The sequence below is a fragment of the Marmota monax genome, unplaced genomic scaffold (genome assembly GCF_021218885.2).
Source record: "Marmota monax isolate L192 unplaced genomic scaffold, Marmota_monax_Labrador192_F-V1.1 WCK01_AAM20220418_F8-fsc00001, whole genome shotgun sequence".
In the NCBI taxonomy this organism is placed as follows: Eukaryota; Metazoa; Chordata; class Mammalia; order Rodentia; family Sciuridae; genus Marmota; species Marmota monax.
Window position 1 is genome coordinate 52,657,861 of NW_026693777.1, and position 17,069 is coordinate 52,674,929.

General features: G+C 37.7%; 1 protein-coding gene across 5 annotated transcripts in view; it reads right to left on the minus strand.

Annotated features, from left to right (window-relative positions):
• Window positions 1-8,338, minus strand: part of Dmxl2 (Dmx like 2) — a 172,126-nt gene extending 163,788 nt beyond the window's left edge. For all 5 annotated transcript variants that reach the window (XM_058584798.1, XM_058584800.1, XM_046460940.2 and 2 more), the window contains exon 1: window positions 8,168-8,338. In XM_058584798.1, coding sequence (XP_058440781.1) covers window positions 8,168-8,254 — 87 coding nt within the window. In that variant the 5' untranslated portion in view covers window positions 8,255-8,338. The remainder of the gene's footprint in view (window positions 1-8,167) is intronic.
• Window positions 8,339-17,069: the final 8,731 nt, after the last annotated feature.

Sequence of the window (17,069 nt, forward strand, 5' to 3'; positions counted from 1 at the left end):
AAGAGGGACCTGAGCATATAAAACAGCATTTCCTACAACTTCAACACCATTGGGGCTGGCATTCTAAGCTGGATAATTCTTTGCTGTGGAAGGCTGTCCTGTCCATTCTTTGATACTTATCACAATCCCTGGCCTCTCCTCACTAGATGCCAATATCAATCCCCCACCCTAGTCATGGCAATGAAAGATGTCTCCAGACACTGCTAAATGCTTCCTGAGGGGCAAAATCACCCCCAGTTTAGAACAACCAGTGTTAAGTAGAGAAAGTGTCCTTTGCTAAAAACCCTGGCTATTCATCCACATAAAAGAATGATAGAAGATGCTATGGGTAGAGTACAAAATAATTAGAAACCTCCTGCTGACTGGATCCTCTTAAATGTAGATACAGTCAAGGCCAGAGATGGTGTGAAAAAAACTGCTACCACATCACAAGACCAAAGTCATTACTCCTGTGAAAATTTGGGGCATCTTATTCTTGAACTACAGCTGCCATATGAGCTACATGTACCTGTGAATGGAATCTAAATCAAAAATTTTATGGTTTTTTTGTATCTATATCCACTTGCACAATGTCCTTATGAACTATGTTTCCTGGATTTCTCCTACAGTCATAGAAGGAAAACATCACTAATTAATTTTATAATGAAATGTTATTATCCTTGAAGCAGTTAATATTTAGAGAAGTAAAGAAAACAGACCTAAAGGAACATATATTTCCAAAGTTAACCCATCTAAGAGTGCATTATTTATGTCTTTCAAATCAACCCACCAAATTAGCATGTACTATGTTCTGAGGAGTCCATTTCTATTCAGCCAGACCCCTTTTACATCTAACTTCTCTAGAAGGATAATGAGATTACCATCACTTTTTTTTAAGTGTTTAGAATTGGGGAACACTACAGAAGATTTCAGTAGTCATGAAATGAGAAGGTTTAAAAATAAAAAGAAAAGGGCTGGGGTTGTTTGTGGCTCAGCGGTAGAGTGCTCACCTAGCACAGGCAAGGCCCTGGGTTCAATCCTCAGCACCACATAAAGTTAATAAATAAAATAAAGGTATTATTGTGTCCAACTATAACTAAAAACATAACTTAAATAAAATAAAAAGAACAGGCAATTGGTTTCACATGTGTACATAAAGGAACAGGGTTACATGTGCTATTTCTAAAGAAAAAGAAAATATAGTTATAGCACCTGTGTAAGTTATATCTCCTCCTTGAAAGAGGGCCTATGAGAAGTTATATTCCATTTATACTTGATATGTCAAAATGCATTCTACTTTCATATATATAACTAATTAGAACAAAAAAATGAGATCCTATCTTTTTACATCATGAATTAGGGTTCCAGAGCAAAAATACAATGCAAAATAATTTTACAATCTCAAAAACATTGAAAACCCTAAGATTTCTTCTAAAGTATATGACTGACAGGTATCCTTCTCTTGGAACCCCTCCCCCTTTGGGAGCTCTGCTGTCTATTACTCTAATAAGTCCTGTTACTTTGCTCTCAGATAAAATATTTGGCTTCCAAACTTGTTTTAAAAAGTAACTGGGAAGCTGGGCATAATGGCACACACATATAATCCTGGTGACTGGGAAGGCTGAGACATGAGGATCAAAAGTTCAAGGTCAGCCTTAGCACTTTAGCGAGACCCCATATCAAAACAAAACAAAAAGGGCTGAGGTTGGAGCTCAGGAGTCAAGCACCTCTGGGTTTGATCCCCAGTGCCACCAAAAGAAAAACAAGTAAGTGGCAAGCTAGAAAAGCCTTTAAATCTGAATTACAGATATTGTTACTATCCCCTTTTAAATAATGCTTTGCTTGCTTTCTTAGAAGGTAATTAAATTGGTCAGGCATGACTTGTTTTTCCAACATCCACTCTTTCTGATGATTAAATATTAAGACTGATTTGTTTTAAAAATTTCCCAAGCTGGCAAGCACTCTGTAGCTCAATGGCAGAGTGCTTGCCTTGCACCTGTGAGGCACTGGGTTCAATCCTCAGCACCACAGAAAAATAAACAAATAAAATAAAAGCATACTGTCCATCTACAACTACAAAAAAAAAATTTTCCAAGCTCCAAGTTAAGATAATATGATTTTAATATCTAAAGAATATTTTAAATATCCCAAATTCTAAGAATAGTAGGTAAAGGAATAATTTGTTGGGGAGTAGGCAAAAGAGAAGAGGGCCAGAGGGCCTTCCTAAGAAAGATCTGAACACCATCACACTGGTCTTATCTTCCATCCCCTATTATGACTGTCCCAGGCAACTACTTACAGTTCTGTCAAGAGCTGAGGACACAGTCATAAACAAGAGCCTTCTCCTCGCTGTGAGTCCAAAGACTGACTCTTTCCTAGATCAACTACTTTATAATTCTCTGAATGGCCTATTTACTGAGCCAGGAAGAATACACTACCAAACTGTGAAGTCTGATCAACAGTCTTATAAACTTAAGTGGAGGGATAACAAGACAACCAAGACTCCATACCTATTGCTTTACTAAAACCACCGTTTCTGGTCCATTTTCTCTTTCAGTCCTAGAAATCTCTAATGAAGCCCATATAAGGTTCATTCAAGGCCTAAATACTTGGAGAGGACCTAATTTAAGAACTTTATTTACTCAGCTACAAATGAGGCTGATCTGAGACTAAACTAGGCAACTTAGTTTCAAAGTAAAAAGGGCAGAAGATGTAGCACAGTAGTAGAGTGCTTGTCTAGCATGTGAGTCGCTGGGTTCAATGTGGGAAGGGGGGCAGCACTTCATTTTACATATGAAAAACTTAAAAATGTTTAAGTGATTTAGCCAAGATCATGCAATGTAGCTAGACTCTAAGCTCCCATTTGGGGGAAGACTTTATTCAGAATCACACCAAAATACGGGTAGTTACTAATATTTTCCCATCATAAATAAGAAGTCTAACTAACAATTTACACAGGAACATAAGAATTTACATAACTTCATACTCACATGCAAGGTGACACTAAGTGCAAGCCCATAAAATTTGAAATAGTGTATATCAACTTAAATAAATAAGAAGCTATACTCCAAGAATAAATGGGCCAAATGCTCTTGTAAAACAAGTCCCTTCTAAATTCTTGACTTCTACCTTTCCCCTTAGTCTATGCATAGTTGATGAATGCATGAGTTGTTATACATGTTAATAACATGCCAATGCAGAATCATTTTTCTGTCCAACTCCTAACAGCCCTGGCCAACAATAACCTCTTAGTCCTCCTGAATTCTCACAATTCAAGTGCCTAATAACATGGTACAGCTGGCCACTGTGGTTAAGTGTATGTTTTAACTCTCCTATTATGTCACCAGATTCCTACACTTCTTTAATAAACTCCCTAAAATCAGGACTATGTTTTTAGGGTTTTTTTTTTTTTTAAATCTCCCACAGCCTAGTACACCTGTGTGTTCAACAAAAATCTGCTAAATGTATAAACAGAATGATCATTTTCAATAACAAAAGTCAAAAATGTCAGCATACCAGATGTTTTCTTAAAAAGTTATGCATAATGTTTGCAAGTTATACTTTTCAACTTCTAAGGGTATTTGACATTTAATGAAGTCCTACATTTAAAAAAGGAAGTTGTTTTGTGAAAAGAATACTCAATAATTTATTTTTTTTAATTACACCATTCCTTGTTTTTTATAGTTCTTGCCATCAGAAAGTCCTAATATCTCTTTTGCCAAATGTCAATATTCCATGAAACTTTTTATCTTCAACTATATATATATATATATGCTCTATTCCATCTTCCTAATGTTACAATAATGTACATCATTTTAATCTCTGCTGGTATATTTATTATAAACTCTGTAAGAGTGCTAATGATTTACTAATTTTTGTAAACTTTGATCAAGATGTTAAATCATGTCAGACTGGAATAACATCAATTACCTCTGCACATCTGAAAACACAGATTGCACTCCTGAGGCCAAATGATGAGCATTTTTAATTATACTTGTAATCATTATGTATAATCCTTATCTTAATTAATATTTTAATATTTATAAAAAAGTAAAAGAAACTAGGTACTCTATGACTATTTTTCAAGAAAGTAATAACATAAGTAATGAGAAATTTACAATACCTATTGCACAAAGCCTCAAACCATTCACTTATCTGAAGGATAGTTAGAAATATCTTAAAGAGTTAGAGATGATGGCACATACCTCCTGCTAAGACAGGAGGACAGCAAGTACAAAGCTAGGCTCAAGCAACTTAGTGAGGCCCTATCTCAAAATAAAAAATAATAATAATAAAAATGAATGGGAGATGTGGGGATCAATCCAGGGTACCAAAAAAAAAAAAAAAAAACTTAAAGGAAAAAGAATCAAGTATAATAAAGCTCAGATATGGTAGGTCTCTTCCTGGATAACCTAGACTCTAATTTAAATGCATGATAATATTTCCAAAATTTAGATTTTACACTGAAAAGAACAGAATTATCAAAAGGTGATACTTTAGCTGGATGCGGTGGCTCACACTTGCAATCCCAGTGACTTGGGAGGCTAAGCAGGAGGATTGAAAGTTCGAGACCAGCCTCAGCAACTTAGTGAGAACCTCTGGACTTAGCAAGACCCTGTCTCAAAATTAAAAAAACATTTAAAAAAAGGCTGTGGATGTAGCTTGGTTAAGTGACCCTGGGTTCAATCCCTGGTACCAAAAAAAGTGATGTTTTTAAATATAATATATAATTGAGTGTGGTGGCTCCTATAATCCTGGTGACTTGGGAGGCTAAGGCAGGAGGAGCACAAGTTCAAGGCCATCATCGGCAATTTAGCAAGGCCCAAAGCAAGTAAGCAAGACCTATCTCCAAATAAAAAGGAATAAGGATGAAGCTTGGTAGTAAAGTACTCCTGGGTTCAATTCCCAGCCCCATCTCCAGCCCCCCACACACACACACCCACAAAGATATACAACCGTGAAGGTTTTTCACAGTGAATGTTTTTTTAAATGCTGTTAATTATCCAAAAAAAAAAAAGTAAAGACCATCATAGCTTACATATCACCACTAAACCTACACACATCGCTGGGAATGTCCACTACAAACTGTACCACCATGTCAATATAGCACAATTTGGGACATCATGGCATTACTAAGCAGTCATTCATAGCCCAGTCAAGCAAACCACCCACTATGTACAGCAAAATATAGTATCTGGTTTTTCAATTATTACAATGTCATACGCACTTCAAAATCCTTTTATAATAATTCCATTTTTAAAAGCTAAACTGAGATGAATTATCTACCCTATTTTGAAAAACTTCTCAGGAAACACTACATTGACTAAGAACCACTAGTGAGCTGCAAGAGTATTTCCTTCTATACCAACCACATCTAAAAGATCTTCCACACAAAAAAGAGGTTTAGAGCAGGCCCAGTATTAAAAGGAAATATACTACTAAAAAGAGCCCACCAGATGAGTAGTCACTAGACCTTGATTCCAGTCCTGCCTGGTCCCCTCTTCAGTCATCTGATGCAGAACTAAAGTTTTTCCATTTGACTGCTATAAAAATCAAATAGTGGAGCTAGGGTTGTGGGTCAGCAGGAGAGTGCTCACCTAGCATGTCCAAGGCCCTGGGTTCGATCCTCAGCACCACATAAAAATCAATAAAATATATTTACAACTAAATGTGTGTGTGTGTGTATTTACAATAAATATATATATGTGTATATATATTTACAATAAATATATATATGTGTGTGTATATATTTATAATAAATATATATGTATATACAATATACATATATATATTAAATAGCATACTCCATTTAAAGGAACTTTATTTTTAATTTTTCAGTTTTATTTTTACTAAAATAATAGACATTCACAGTATTTGTTGATTCTAGAGTTCTTGAAAACAGCTTATTCTCACTTTTTCTTTTAATTGTTTTCAGAGCTCAAAAGGTCATTTCTAATTCATGGTAAAATTATAACTGGATCACGGCATTCATAAATAAGGAATTAAAGCAAGATGGTGTGCAAAATGGGTTTGTATTTCCATTTGTCAAAGGACCAAAATAACAATCAGGGTCTCAGCAGGCATTCTAAACTACGTACATTTTGAGTTGTGTTTGGCAAGATGAGAAGCAAGGACTCTCTTGTTGCAACATAAATATATAGGCTAGAATAAGAAGATTAGTATGTAACAGTGGGACTAAGGTAAGGAGTACATACACAGCAGGAGAATATTTAACAAGCTTAAATTTCCTAACACAGCTATTAGGAACAACTACATATTCTTAAACCAAAAGTAATATGATAAAATGGTACTTGAAAATTATCCTAACAGCTGTGTGGGGGATGAACTGACATGATCAGAGATGAGTGTCAGGAAACCCATTTGGAAGGTTTTATATTAAGTAAATAAAGTTCTCTGATACAGATGGTGACTTTAGACATGAAAAGAGGTAAATCAAATAAACACTGCAGAGTCAGCTAGATTTGATGATTGGAAGAATTAGGGAAATGGTAAAGAGTTGAAAATGATTCCAAGTATCTGGTCAGAGATGGACTATACAACATAACCACACCTGCTAGGCACTAACAGTTCTAACACTGGCTTTTTCCAGATGGCATTTGAACATGTTCAACTCTCTACGACAGTCCTGCAGTGAGAAAATATTCCACTTTAGATGGAAGCAGTAAACTATCACCACCTTGATAGTGGGAAAATACCTCATACCAAAGATTTCAGATTTGTTTCTTGATGAAGGCTGTTCTACCTCTCAGGAACTTCCTCCCTGTTTACACAATTGAGCAATAGAGAAATTTTCTCTATTCCCTAAATATTCTCTACATACTTGAAATCCAAGCTCAATTCTACACTGATCTTTTAAGTCACATGTAAACAAAATACAGATGACACCATTAATTGCAATTGGAGTTACCATATAGGTTAGGAAAATCCTGTTTTTAAGGGATTCATTCTAAATTGGAACAAAGCCAAGATGATTACATTTAAAAACTAATATGGCCAAAAAACAACCTTGTGGGGTTATTTTTAATGAATCACAAAACATTAAAAGACAGACAAATTCTGTTCCAGAATGCACTGCTACATAATGATTCTGCAGTTTTGCTGGGGCTTTTTTTTTTTTTTTCCTCCTGCAGTTTTAAAAACATGCTGCTGGAAAACAGACATCAGATCAAAGGATTTCCCCTTGTCTAAAAAGCATTTCCAATTTATCAAGCAGAATGTTATCAATAACAATGTGCATTTAACCGAGATCTCACTTGCCTACAGTTTCTCCTAAGGAGGATCATTTATAAATTTACTAAAAAATTTTTAAAAACTCTTTAATCCGTGGAAGTCTGATAAAAAGAAGCTCTAGGACTTGGTTTGAACCTAGCATTCCCAAAAAGGACTGATTAATCCAATATATGTCTATTTCACCCAGATATTAAAGAGGTCCTAAAATGTTATGTTTATATACATTTTTCCTCACACGCGAAAGGAAAAGTCATAAAATTTTCACACTGCCTCGGTTAAAAAAAAAAAAAAGCCTACCTTGCAAGCAGATTAGAATATTACCTAGAAGGGTAAACAGATTAAAATATCACCCAGAAGGATTACCAAACAGCGACCTCGTGGCCACTGTCACTCTAACCCTTCCATTCCAAATATTTCAGGGAAAAATTTTTCAATTTTCTTGTTAGTGTTAAGATTTCCCATATCAGATACAGACAGCCGGCTTTAAAGCCACAGGCTCCAGCAGCTCCTCGCTGCCCCAACACAACTGGCTGGGGGAGCCAAGGCACAGCCTCCACGCTCCGAGAGGAAGACCGACTCTTCCTTTCCAACCAAGAGCAGGTGCGAAACCGACACTCTTGGGTTTTAGCCGCTGCAACCACCTTCCTTCACCGCACACTCAAGGGCCGCCCCAGGAGGAACCTTCCAGTCCTGTCACCCGCGCCTGTTTGCTGAGGATGATGAGCGCGTTGGATTCTTAATCCTTTCCACTGCCGGGTAATTACAACACCAGCCGCAGGACACACTCCCACCGGCCCCTGGGGAAACTAAATGCCAAGGCTGCAAAAGGGGAGCCAGCGGGCCCACTAACCCTTCGCAGCCTCCAGGGAGGCGTGGGCCCTGGCTAGGGAGTCCCAGACCCCGGTCTCTCCCCCTTGGGCTCCCGGTCGCCGCTCACCGTGAAAGGGACATCCCCGACGCTGCCCACGGAGTAGCAGTTGTCTCCGGGGTTGACAGCCCCGGTGAGGACCTGATGCAGATGCATCTCCGGAGCCCAGGCTGGACAGAAATGCGTGAAAGGGGCTACAAGCCCCGCGCCCGGCCCTCCTCCTACCGCCAGATCCACTTCCCCCTCCGCCTCCCTCGGGACCCACCCCGCCTCGGCTCCGGCTTAACGCCGCGCTCCCCTTTCACCTCCCCCCCGCCTCTTCCCTGCCATGGGAGGTCCTCGACTGCCGCCGCCGCCCGGGTCGCCGCTCGGATGCGGAAGTGCCCGGATGCTCCCACTGCCTGCTGCACCGGCGCACAAATGCGGGAGGAGGGCAAGGGTGCGTGTGAGGCGGGGGAGGCGCCCGAAGGAGCGCGCGAGCCGGGCGCGTGCTAGAAGGGACGTTCCGCCCGAGGGAAAAGACCAGCGCGCGCACGCCCACCGCTGGGGAGCGACGGTCGAGCGGGAGGGTAAAGCCCTCCTCTCTCAGCGAGACCGCCCGGTCCTCCCCCCCACAACCCCGCGCTTGCGCGTGCGCTTGCAGAGGTTTCCAGGGCAATTGCGCGCGCCGCGCCGACCCCCTGTGCAGGGATTGCGCGCGCAGACGTGCGGGAGTTCCCTTGGAGCCGCTGGGACTGCGGCCTCTGGGGACGGGGGCGGAGCCACACAGCAACAGAGCTCCGGCTACACGCAGCCGGCCTGTTTTGCTGCGTGTTTAATCTATTCCCGGTACGGTGTGTAATGATCAGTGCAGCTGACCTCAAGAGAAGGACACTACAGTCACTGGGAAATTCCATCTCAAGAATTCTTAAAGCCCTTGGGTCTTTTTTTAAAGTGCAGTTCAGAAGATACTTTATTTTACATCTTGCAGCGATTTAGAGAAGACGTATTATCCTGACGGCAGATTATTTTGCTTCCACCTTTGGTCACGCTTATTCTAAACAACAAAAAGTCCCGGTAGAGACAGGTGATTCCTCTAGACACCCCCCCCCCCTTTTTTTTTCCTTACTGGTGATGTCATGGTAGTCGCAGAATCGCCTGATTTTTCCAGACTGTCCGCTGGACTTTGAGTGTTTAACACAGGGATCAGATGTCTGCTCCAGGTCAATTCATCGCAAAATATTCTAGCTCATACTTTGTAACAGTCACAGCAAGGAAGTAGAAGGGATACGAAGGCACAACTACCTTAAAAAGCCTTCAGAACGCCAGATGTGTCGTGATTGAGAAACAAAAGTCTATGCGCCACAAAAGAGGAAGAATAATGGTGAATAAGGGCATAGATAAAGCGTTGTAGAAACAGAACCTGACGTAAACTGGATAGAATTTTGACAGGCTGAGATGGAAAAGCAAGACTGCATTCCAACAGAAAATAGCAGGAACTAACGCTTAGGAGAGTGCAAAGATTAATGATTGGAGGCAGATGGAACCATATATAGGATGGGGAAAGGAAATAATAGTTAATAAGAGATAAAGATATCCACGAGGTCTTTATCTCTTGCTATGCCAAACGTGGAAAGTCTCAGAGCTCTACTCAAGAAGCCCTGATTTCATTCTATATACAGTGGTTCTATCAGATGTTTCCAAGCAGAAATTTATATAATCAGAACTGCTTTAGGAAGATCCTTTTTAAAAAATATTTTTAGTTGTTGATGAACAAAATATCTTTATTTTTTTATATGGTGATGAGTATTAAACCCAGTGCCTCATATGTGCTAGGCAAGTGCTCTATCGTTGAGCCACAACCCCAGCCCAGGAAGATACTTTTGTAGCACTTTGAAGCATTAAGTGAAGGGTGAGTAAGATTAGAGGCGAAGATTTGGCTAGTTGGTCGTCTATTCAATGGAAAGGAGCAAGAGAAATCAAAAGACCAATGACCTAAGGTATTTTCCTTTTCATTTAGTGGCATAGCTGTTCTCCCACTCACAGACTAAAAACCTTAGAGCCACTTTAGGGTTTTCTCCCCTGCCCCCTTCCCCATATCCATGGGTTCTTTTTTGAGGTTCCCAGTTCATTCTCATCTTTACAAGTCATTTACTGTCACTCTAGACCTCCTCCTAACTGGTTTAACTGCCTTCAGTTCCTTTGCTTTGCTCTCCAATCCATTCAGAGAAATCTTTTTTCTTTCTTTCTTTCTTGTACTGGGAATTACACCCAGGGCCTCAGGCTAAACAAGAGCTCTGCTACTGAGCTATGCTCCCAGCCCCAGAGAAACATTTTTTAAAGGAAAAATTCTTCAGCTTGAAATCCTGTAGTAACTCCCCCTCTCTATCAGTTAAACTCCAGACTTCTTAGTTTGACAAACTCCTTCACTTGGCTGATAAGCCATTTTAATCTGGTTTCTGCCTCATCTTGTTTTATCTCAGGCTGTTCTCTCACACCCACCAGTCTCCAGCCCCACTGTGCTAATACTGTTTCCAGAGCATTCTGTGTTCTTTTATGCTTCCTTACCTTTGCTCATGCTCTTTCCTCTAGAATGCCCTCCTGGGGCTGGCATATAGCTCTGTGGTAGAGCACCTGCTTAGAACACCTTTGTCCCCTTTGCTGACCTGACAAACACATTTAAAAAAAAATATTTTACTTTATCTATTTATTTTTATGCAGTGCTAAGGTTGGAACCCATTGCCTCACACATGCTAGGCAAGTGTTCTGCATCTGAGTTACAGCCCTAGCCCCTGACAAACACATATGAGCTCAAAAGTCATCTATTCAGTAAAAAACCTTCTTTGAGCCTCCGTAAAACACATATGCCACATATCCCATAACAATACTTATTCATACTGTATATCAGTTTCCTCTACTAGAATCCTGGATATTTCAAGTCAGGGTCAGTATCTGATTTTCTTTGTTTTCCTAACATCCGAATCATAATACTTTCTTTGCTGACAAATAAGAGTTAAATGTGAATAAGAACATCCAATTGTGCAAGAAAAGTACCCTTCATTATACATGTATTTATTTGTATTTGAAAAATGATCTAAATGATGTTACAGTGTTTTTATGGAGAAAAGCATTCAGGTAAATAGTGTATTCTATTGTTAAATATAACTTACTGCTTTGGGCTGAGCTCCTGCACTAGGCCCCAACAGACCAGAGCAAACCAAAATAGAGAAATTCATAATACAGTTCCATGTCCCTAAGACAAAACTAAGTTGTTTATCTGATTTGAGAAACAAGGAGAGTGAGCAATGATAGCCAGATCTCCAAACAAGCCAATTTTAGCCATCATGATAAGGAAGTCCCCTGTGCTCTGAACTTTATAAGGAAAATAACTTAGAAGTGGTCAGTCTGTTTTTGTTCTCTGGATTTGGCTTTTCTCAGCCCTTTTCTATATATCATGCCAACCTCCTTTGCTCAGTTCATCAGAACATCCATTTTATTTTATAGAATGAATGTTGCCTGATTCTAGAATCACAGATAAAAACAAAGAAGATCTTTAAATTTGTTGTAATCTTTGCCTTTTGACACTGAGTACAGTATGCCGAGTTCCAGGGAATTACTGGTTCTATATACTTAACTATGTACTAGTAATCATGAGTAAAGGTACTAAGCTGCATAACTAAAATAAATATATTGAAAATACAGTTATTGAAAGTTAACTATTTCAGTTATTGAAAATATAGCAGACAACAAAACAAAAATGTTTAATAATCAGTGAAGCCTATTCTGCATGAAAATCCATGAAGGCAAATATTGGTGCTATTCCTCTTAGAATTAGCAACTAAAAAACACATCACAGTAGCAAATAAATTTTAGAGAATTCTTGTATTGTACATATAGACACAGCATGTATTAGTTAAAATTTATGTAAAGCAAGTAATTAAATACAATGAATTCAAGTAAATTCCTTTATAAGAAGATTTAATTCCTATAGGCAACCATTTCAGTAAAAACTAAATCAAAACTTAGAGCAAAGTAGCAAATTTGAAGAAATTCCAACATTATATTCACACATAAAAGCAAATATTTTACCAAATACTAATATACATCAAATAACAGGAGAAAATGGAATGTGTGTTTTAGGAATAACAGCTATATAACTAGAAGTAAACACTGCTTCTAAGTGTCATAAAGATTTTAATCTTCCTCTCAAAACCTAAAGATATACTGTTTTAAAGTTTGAAACTATTTTAAAGCCTGAAAACTAATACTAGATTCTAGATGAATCTCTTGATCTTCAACATTTACCATATTAGAAACTGAGTCAAAACCATTATCAAACAACAAATCAGTCTTAAGGTTGCCAAGAGCATTACTAATTCCACATTATTTAAACCATTTCACAATTGGTTCTTGTTTTGTAGCATTCCATGAAGTTTTGACCCATTACACAGCTGTGAAACTGTAAGCTTCTTCCTTCTTTCACTCAATATTAACTCAAAATCTGAAGCCTGCATCTACCTGTTCCTTTCTTCCCTCATGAGTTATTTAAATGATTTCTTGATAAATATATCTCAAGGTTCCAGTTGGCTAGTTAAGTTTCCTGGAATTATAACCTAGAATTTTATTGTCCAATATGATCAACTAAAACTCAGTCCCAACTAATATGGCAAGTTTCCTTGCCCATCAGAACATTGGGCCACATTTTGACATAATTTCATTTATTCCTTCCTTGTCCATCCAATCTTTTATGTAAACCTAAAAGTAAATTGGAAATTATTTCCACTGATTCGGTAATTATTTTCTTTTTTAAAAAAAATTTTTAAATGACAATTTTATGTCATTAACAAAACATGTTTATACAATTATAAACTATACTTTCTCGTGTCCACAAATTTTAATATTAATAAACATTGTACCTTCGGCTGGATTTAATGGCACTTGGAATGTCAGAGGGACTTAACTTCCCAGCAGTAATCCTATAGCCCATGTATAATGGTTATCTATTACTGAGTAAAAAATTAACCCAAATTTAGTGGCTGACCAATAAATAAATATTCATTATCTCACAGTTTCTGTGGATCAAGAATTCAGTAATAGATAAGCTGGGAGATTCTGGTTCAGAATCTCTCATAAAGTTGGAGTCAAAATGTCTCCTAGATGCTAAATAAAAGAAGCTAGACATAAAAGACTACATATTTATATGACTCTATTTGTGTGAAGTTTTCTGAAAAGTTAAATCTATAGTCACAGAAAATAGATTAGTGGTTGCCTGGGGCTGAAGATGGAACAGAGTAACTGCTAATGGACATAGGGTTTCTTTTGGGCATGATTCAAATATTCTAAAATTAGATTGTAGTCATGGTTGAGTAGCTCTTTAAATTTGCTAGAAATCATTGAATTGTACCCTTGAAATTAGTAAGTTTTATGACAAATAAATTATAACCTCAATAAAACTATCTTAAAAAGAAATGTCACCCATGCTGGAGTCATCTAAAGGCTTGACTGAGACTAAAGGACCTGCTTCCGAGATGGCACACTATCATGGATGGCAAAGTTGATTCTGGCAATTGTCTGGAGAACATAGTTCTCAGTATATGATCCTCTCCACAGGGCTGTGTGTTCTCAAGACATGGCAGCTGGCTTCTCCTAAAGCAAATGATTTGAGAGACCTAGGTGGAAACTGCAATACCTTTTACAAACCAGTCTCAAAAGTCTTACATCCTCACTTCCACCATGTTTCATTAGTTACATAGACCAGTCATTATTTTGTGTATTTCCCAAGAGACGGAGTGCAAGGAAGAAAGAATCATAGGGAGTCATCTTGAAGACCATCAACCACATTACAGAACTCAAGAATTTTATCTTCAAGAGTTAAGTAGCAAGGGCTAGGGATGTAGCTCAGTGGTAAAGTGCTTGCCTTGCATGCATGAGGCCATAGATTCTCAGTACCACCGAAAACAAAACAAAAGTCAAGGGGCAAAAAATAAAAGGGGGGTGGGACATGATTTTATTATTCTTTTTCATACTTATAGAAGTAACATGAATTTCTACTCATAAATCTAGAGTACCATAATGCTGAACTTTAAAACAGTTAATATTGTTTCTTCATTGCTGAATTCTCTATATAATTTAAATATTGAATGTCTCAAGTGACTCTGTTCTAGAGTCTAATATCTATGTTTTTAAATATTGTGGGATTTACAGTTTACTTACAGATGTCTAACACTTTAACTTGCTACTTTCTTCAGTTGATAATAGAAGCCCTGACTCTCTATTACCAATAACTTTTGCAATCTTTTGTTTTAGGACTGAAAATAGTAATAATACCTTCATTGCTTTTGAATCATAACCTATAGCAGTTACACATTCTAATCTAAAATATCATGGGGATGACCTTATTTCAGTTGTCTACTGCTGTGTAACAAACCACTCACACTTAGTGGCTTAAAACAATCATTATTATCTCTTATGCTCTATGCATTGGTTGGGAAGTTCCTCTTCTGGTTTCACTTGGGCTCCTTCATGAAGTTGCATTCAAATGGAAGGGTCTCTTGGAGTAGAAAGTATAAAGACAGTCTCATGTCTGACAGGTGACATTAGTGGTTGTATAGGGTGTATATTCCATATAATTAGATTCTTTCATTGCTACCAATGTTCATATCTTTGCAGACACCTGTTTATGATTATTCTGTAAAAAAGCAAGATGTTCTACAAATGTAACTTATTTCCTTAAAGATCATTGGTTAGTGCTTTTGTAAACTCATTGAGAACTTAAATGAACTGATTTTTAAAAAATATTCATCCATTTAAATGTATGTGTGTCTATATATATATATATATATATATATATATATATCTTTTTTTTTTTTTTGGTACTTATGATTAAACCCGAGGGTTCCTTACCATTGAGCTGCATCCCCAGCCCTTTTTATTTTTTATTTTGAGACAGGGTCTTGCTAAATCACTGAGGCTGACCTTGAACTTGTTATCCTCCTGCTTCAGCCTCCTGAGTTACTAGGATTGTAAGTATACACCACCACACTCAGCCATTTGAATAATTTTAAATGACAATGACATGAGAATTGAGTCCTTCTTGTCTTTCCTACTTCATCTTTCAACAATCCTGACCTGTAAATTTTTGTCCAACCACATTGAAGTACTAGGAATTCCTTTAATCTTTCAAGCTTCTAGACACTGATCATTCTCCCTATCTAGGAATTCTCTCACCCCATCACCATTGCCACTCTTTGCCTAACTTTCTTAAAAATTTAGAAATTTGGTTCAGAGACCTTCATCTTTGGAAAACTTTGCATAATGTAGATTAGATTCCTTTGTTATGCACTCCTATAGTATTCTCTTTCCTTATCTTTCCACAGGTCAGGGACTGTGTCTTGATGATAACAATTGCTAATTGCCTTCTCTCTATTATCTATTTTCTCCTCATGAGGAACCCCAAGTTTTAGGTGGGAAGTAGATGCCCATAATAAAGACCACATTTCCCTGTCTACCTTGCTGCCAATTCATCATGTGGCCATGTTCTGATAAATGATATGCTACCTAAAGCAAAAGTACACCAGATTCTAGAAATTTTCCTTTAAAAGTAGCTATTATATCCTTTATACCTTCACCTTCCTTCTTCCACCCTTCTTCCCTAGAACATAGATATGAGGATTGAAACTCCATCTTGAAACACAAGAATGAGGGTTCAACCCTAGAGATGGAAAATAGAAAGCTTTCCACTATACTCCCAGAACACTACAGAGTCCCCTTATTATTAAGCCATTACTTCTTATATATTTGTTAATGTTGTTCCTAATCCTATCTTGTACTTCTAGATGATGTTGTTGTTGTTTTAATTCCTAAAACCTGGCAAAGTGCCTGGAACACAGTAGGAACTCATGAAATGTTTATTAAGCCAAGTAGTTATTAACTGGATCAGTGGTACATTATGTAAATTGAGTTAGTGAAAATGTCACAAATACTTAAAAACTCATATACCTTCCCACAACATCAGAAAACAAAATACTACATCCTTTGGAGAGGGTTAGAAGTGATTATAGAGATAGAAGGCTAGTAGCATTGAGTAGTCAAGAGACCATTTTGTGGCTCTGGAGAAATGAATTAATTTTCCAGGATGGTGCTTGAGCAAAATAAAATTTTAAAGAAGGAGAAACAAGATTATTTTAGAAACTAAAATAAACTTACTACATTCTTCTGGTTGTTGGGATAAAAATCAGTCATGCTACAAAATAGACACTATGGCATTATTTTTATATTGAGAAAACATAATGATTTTAAATTTTTAAACAAATGACCTTTCTTTAAGTCTCTGATGAAGTTTAATTAAGAAACTAGGCAGTAGTACATGCCGGTAATCCCAGTAGCTCGGGAGGCTGAGACAGGAGGAGCAAGAGTTCAAAGCCAGCCTCAGCAAAAGCGAGGCACTAAGCAACTCAGTGAGACCCTGTCTCTAAATAAAATACAAAAGAGGGCTGGGGATATGCCTCAGTGGTTGAGTGCCACTCAGTTCAATTCCTGGTACCCCCTCACCAAAAAAGAAACAAACAAACTAGGAAACCATACTCATTTATGTCAGTTTTTCTGTTGCAGCATAAAATTTTAAGTGTCTTTATGGAGTATATTTCACTATCTTCAAAATATAATAATTTTAGCCAGGGGCAGTGGCGCACACAGATAATCCCAGCAACTGGGGAGACAAGAGGCAGGAGGATGACAAATTCAAGGCCAGCCTGGGCAACTTAGACCCTCTTTCAAAACAAACAAACAAAAAATTAAAAGGGCTGGAGATGTAGTTCATTTGCAAAATGCCCCTGGATTCAAACCCCAGTACCAAATACATAAATAAATACACACACACACACACACACACACACACACACTAATTTGTGCACATATGTAAAATTTTCAAATATGAATGCAAAAGTCATATCTAAGTTTGTTTAACAGACAAATATTCCAGAGGGTTACTGAA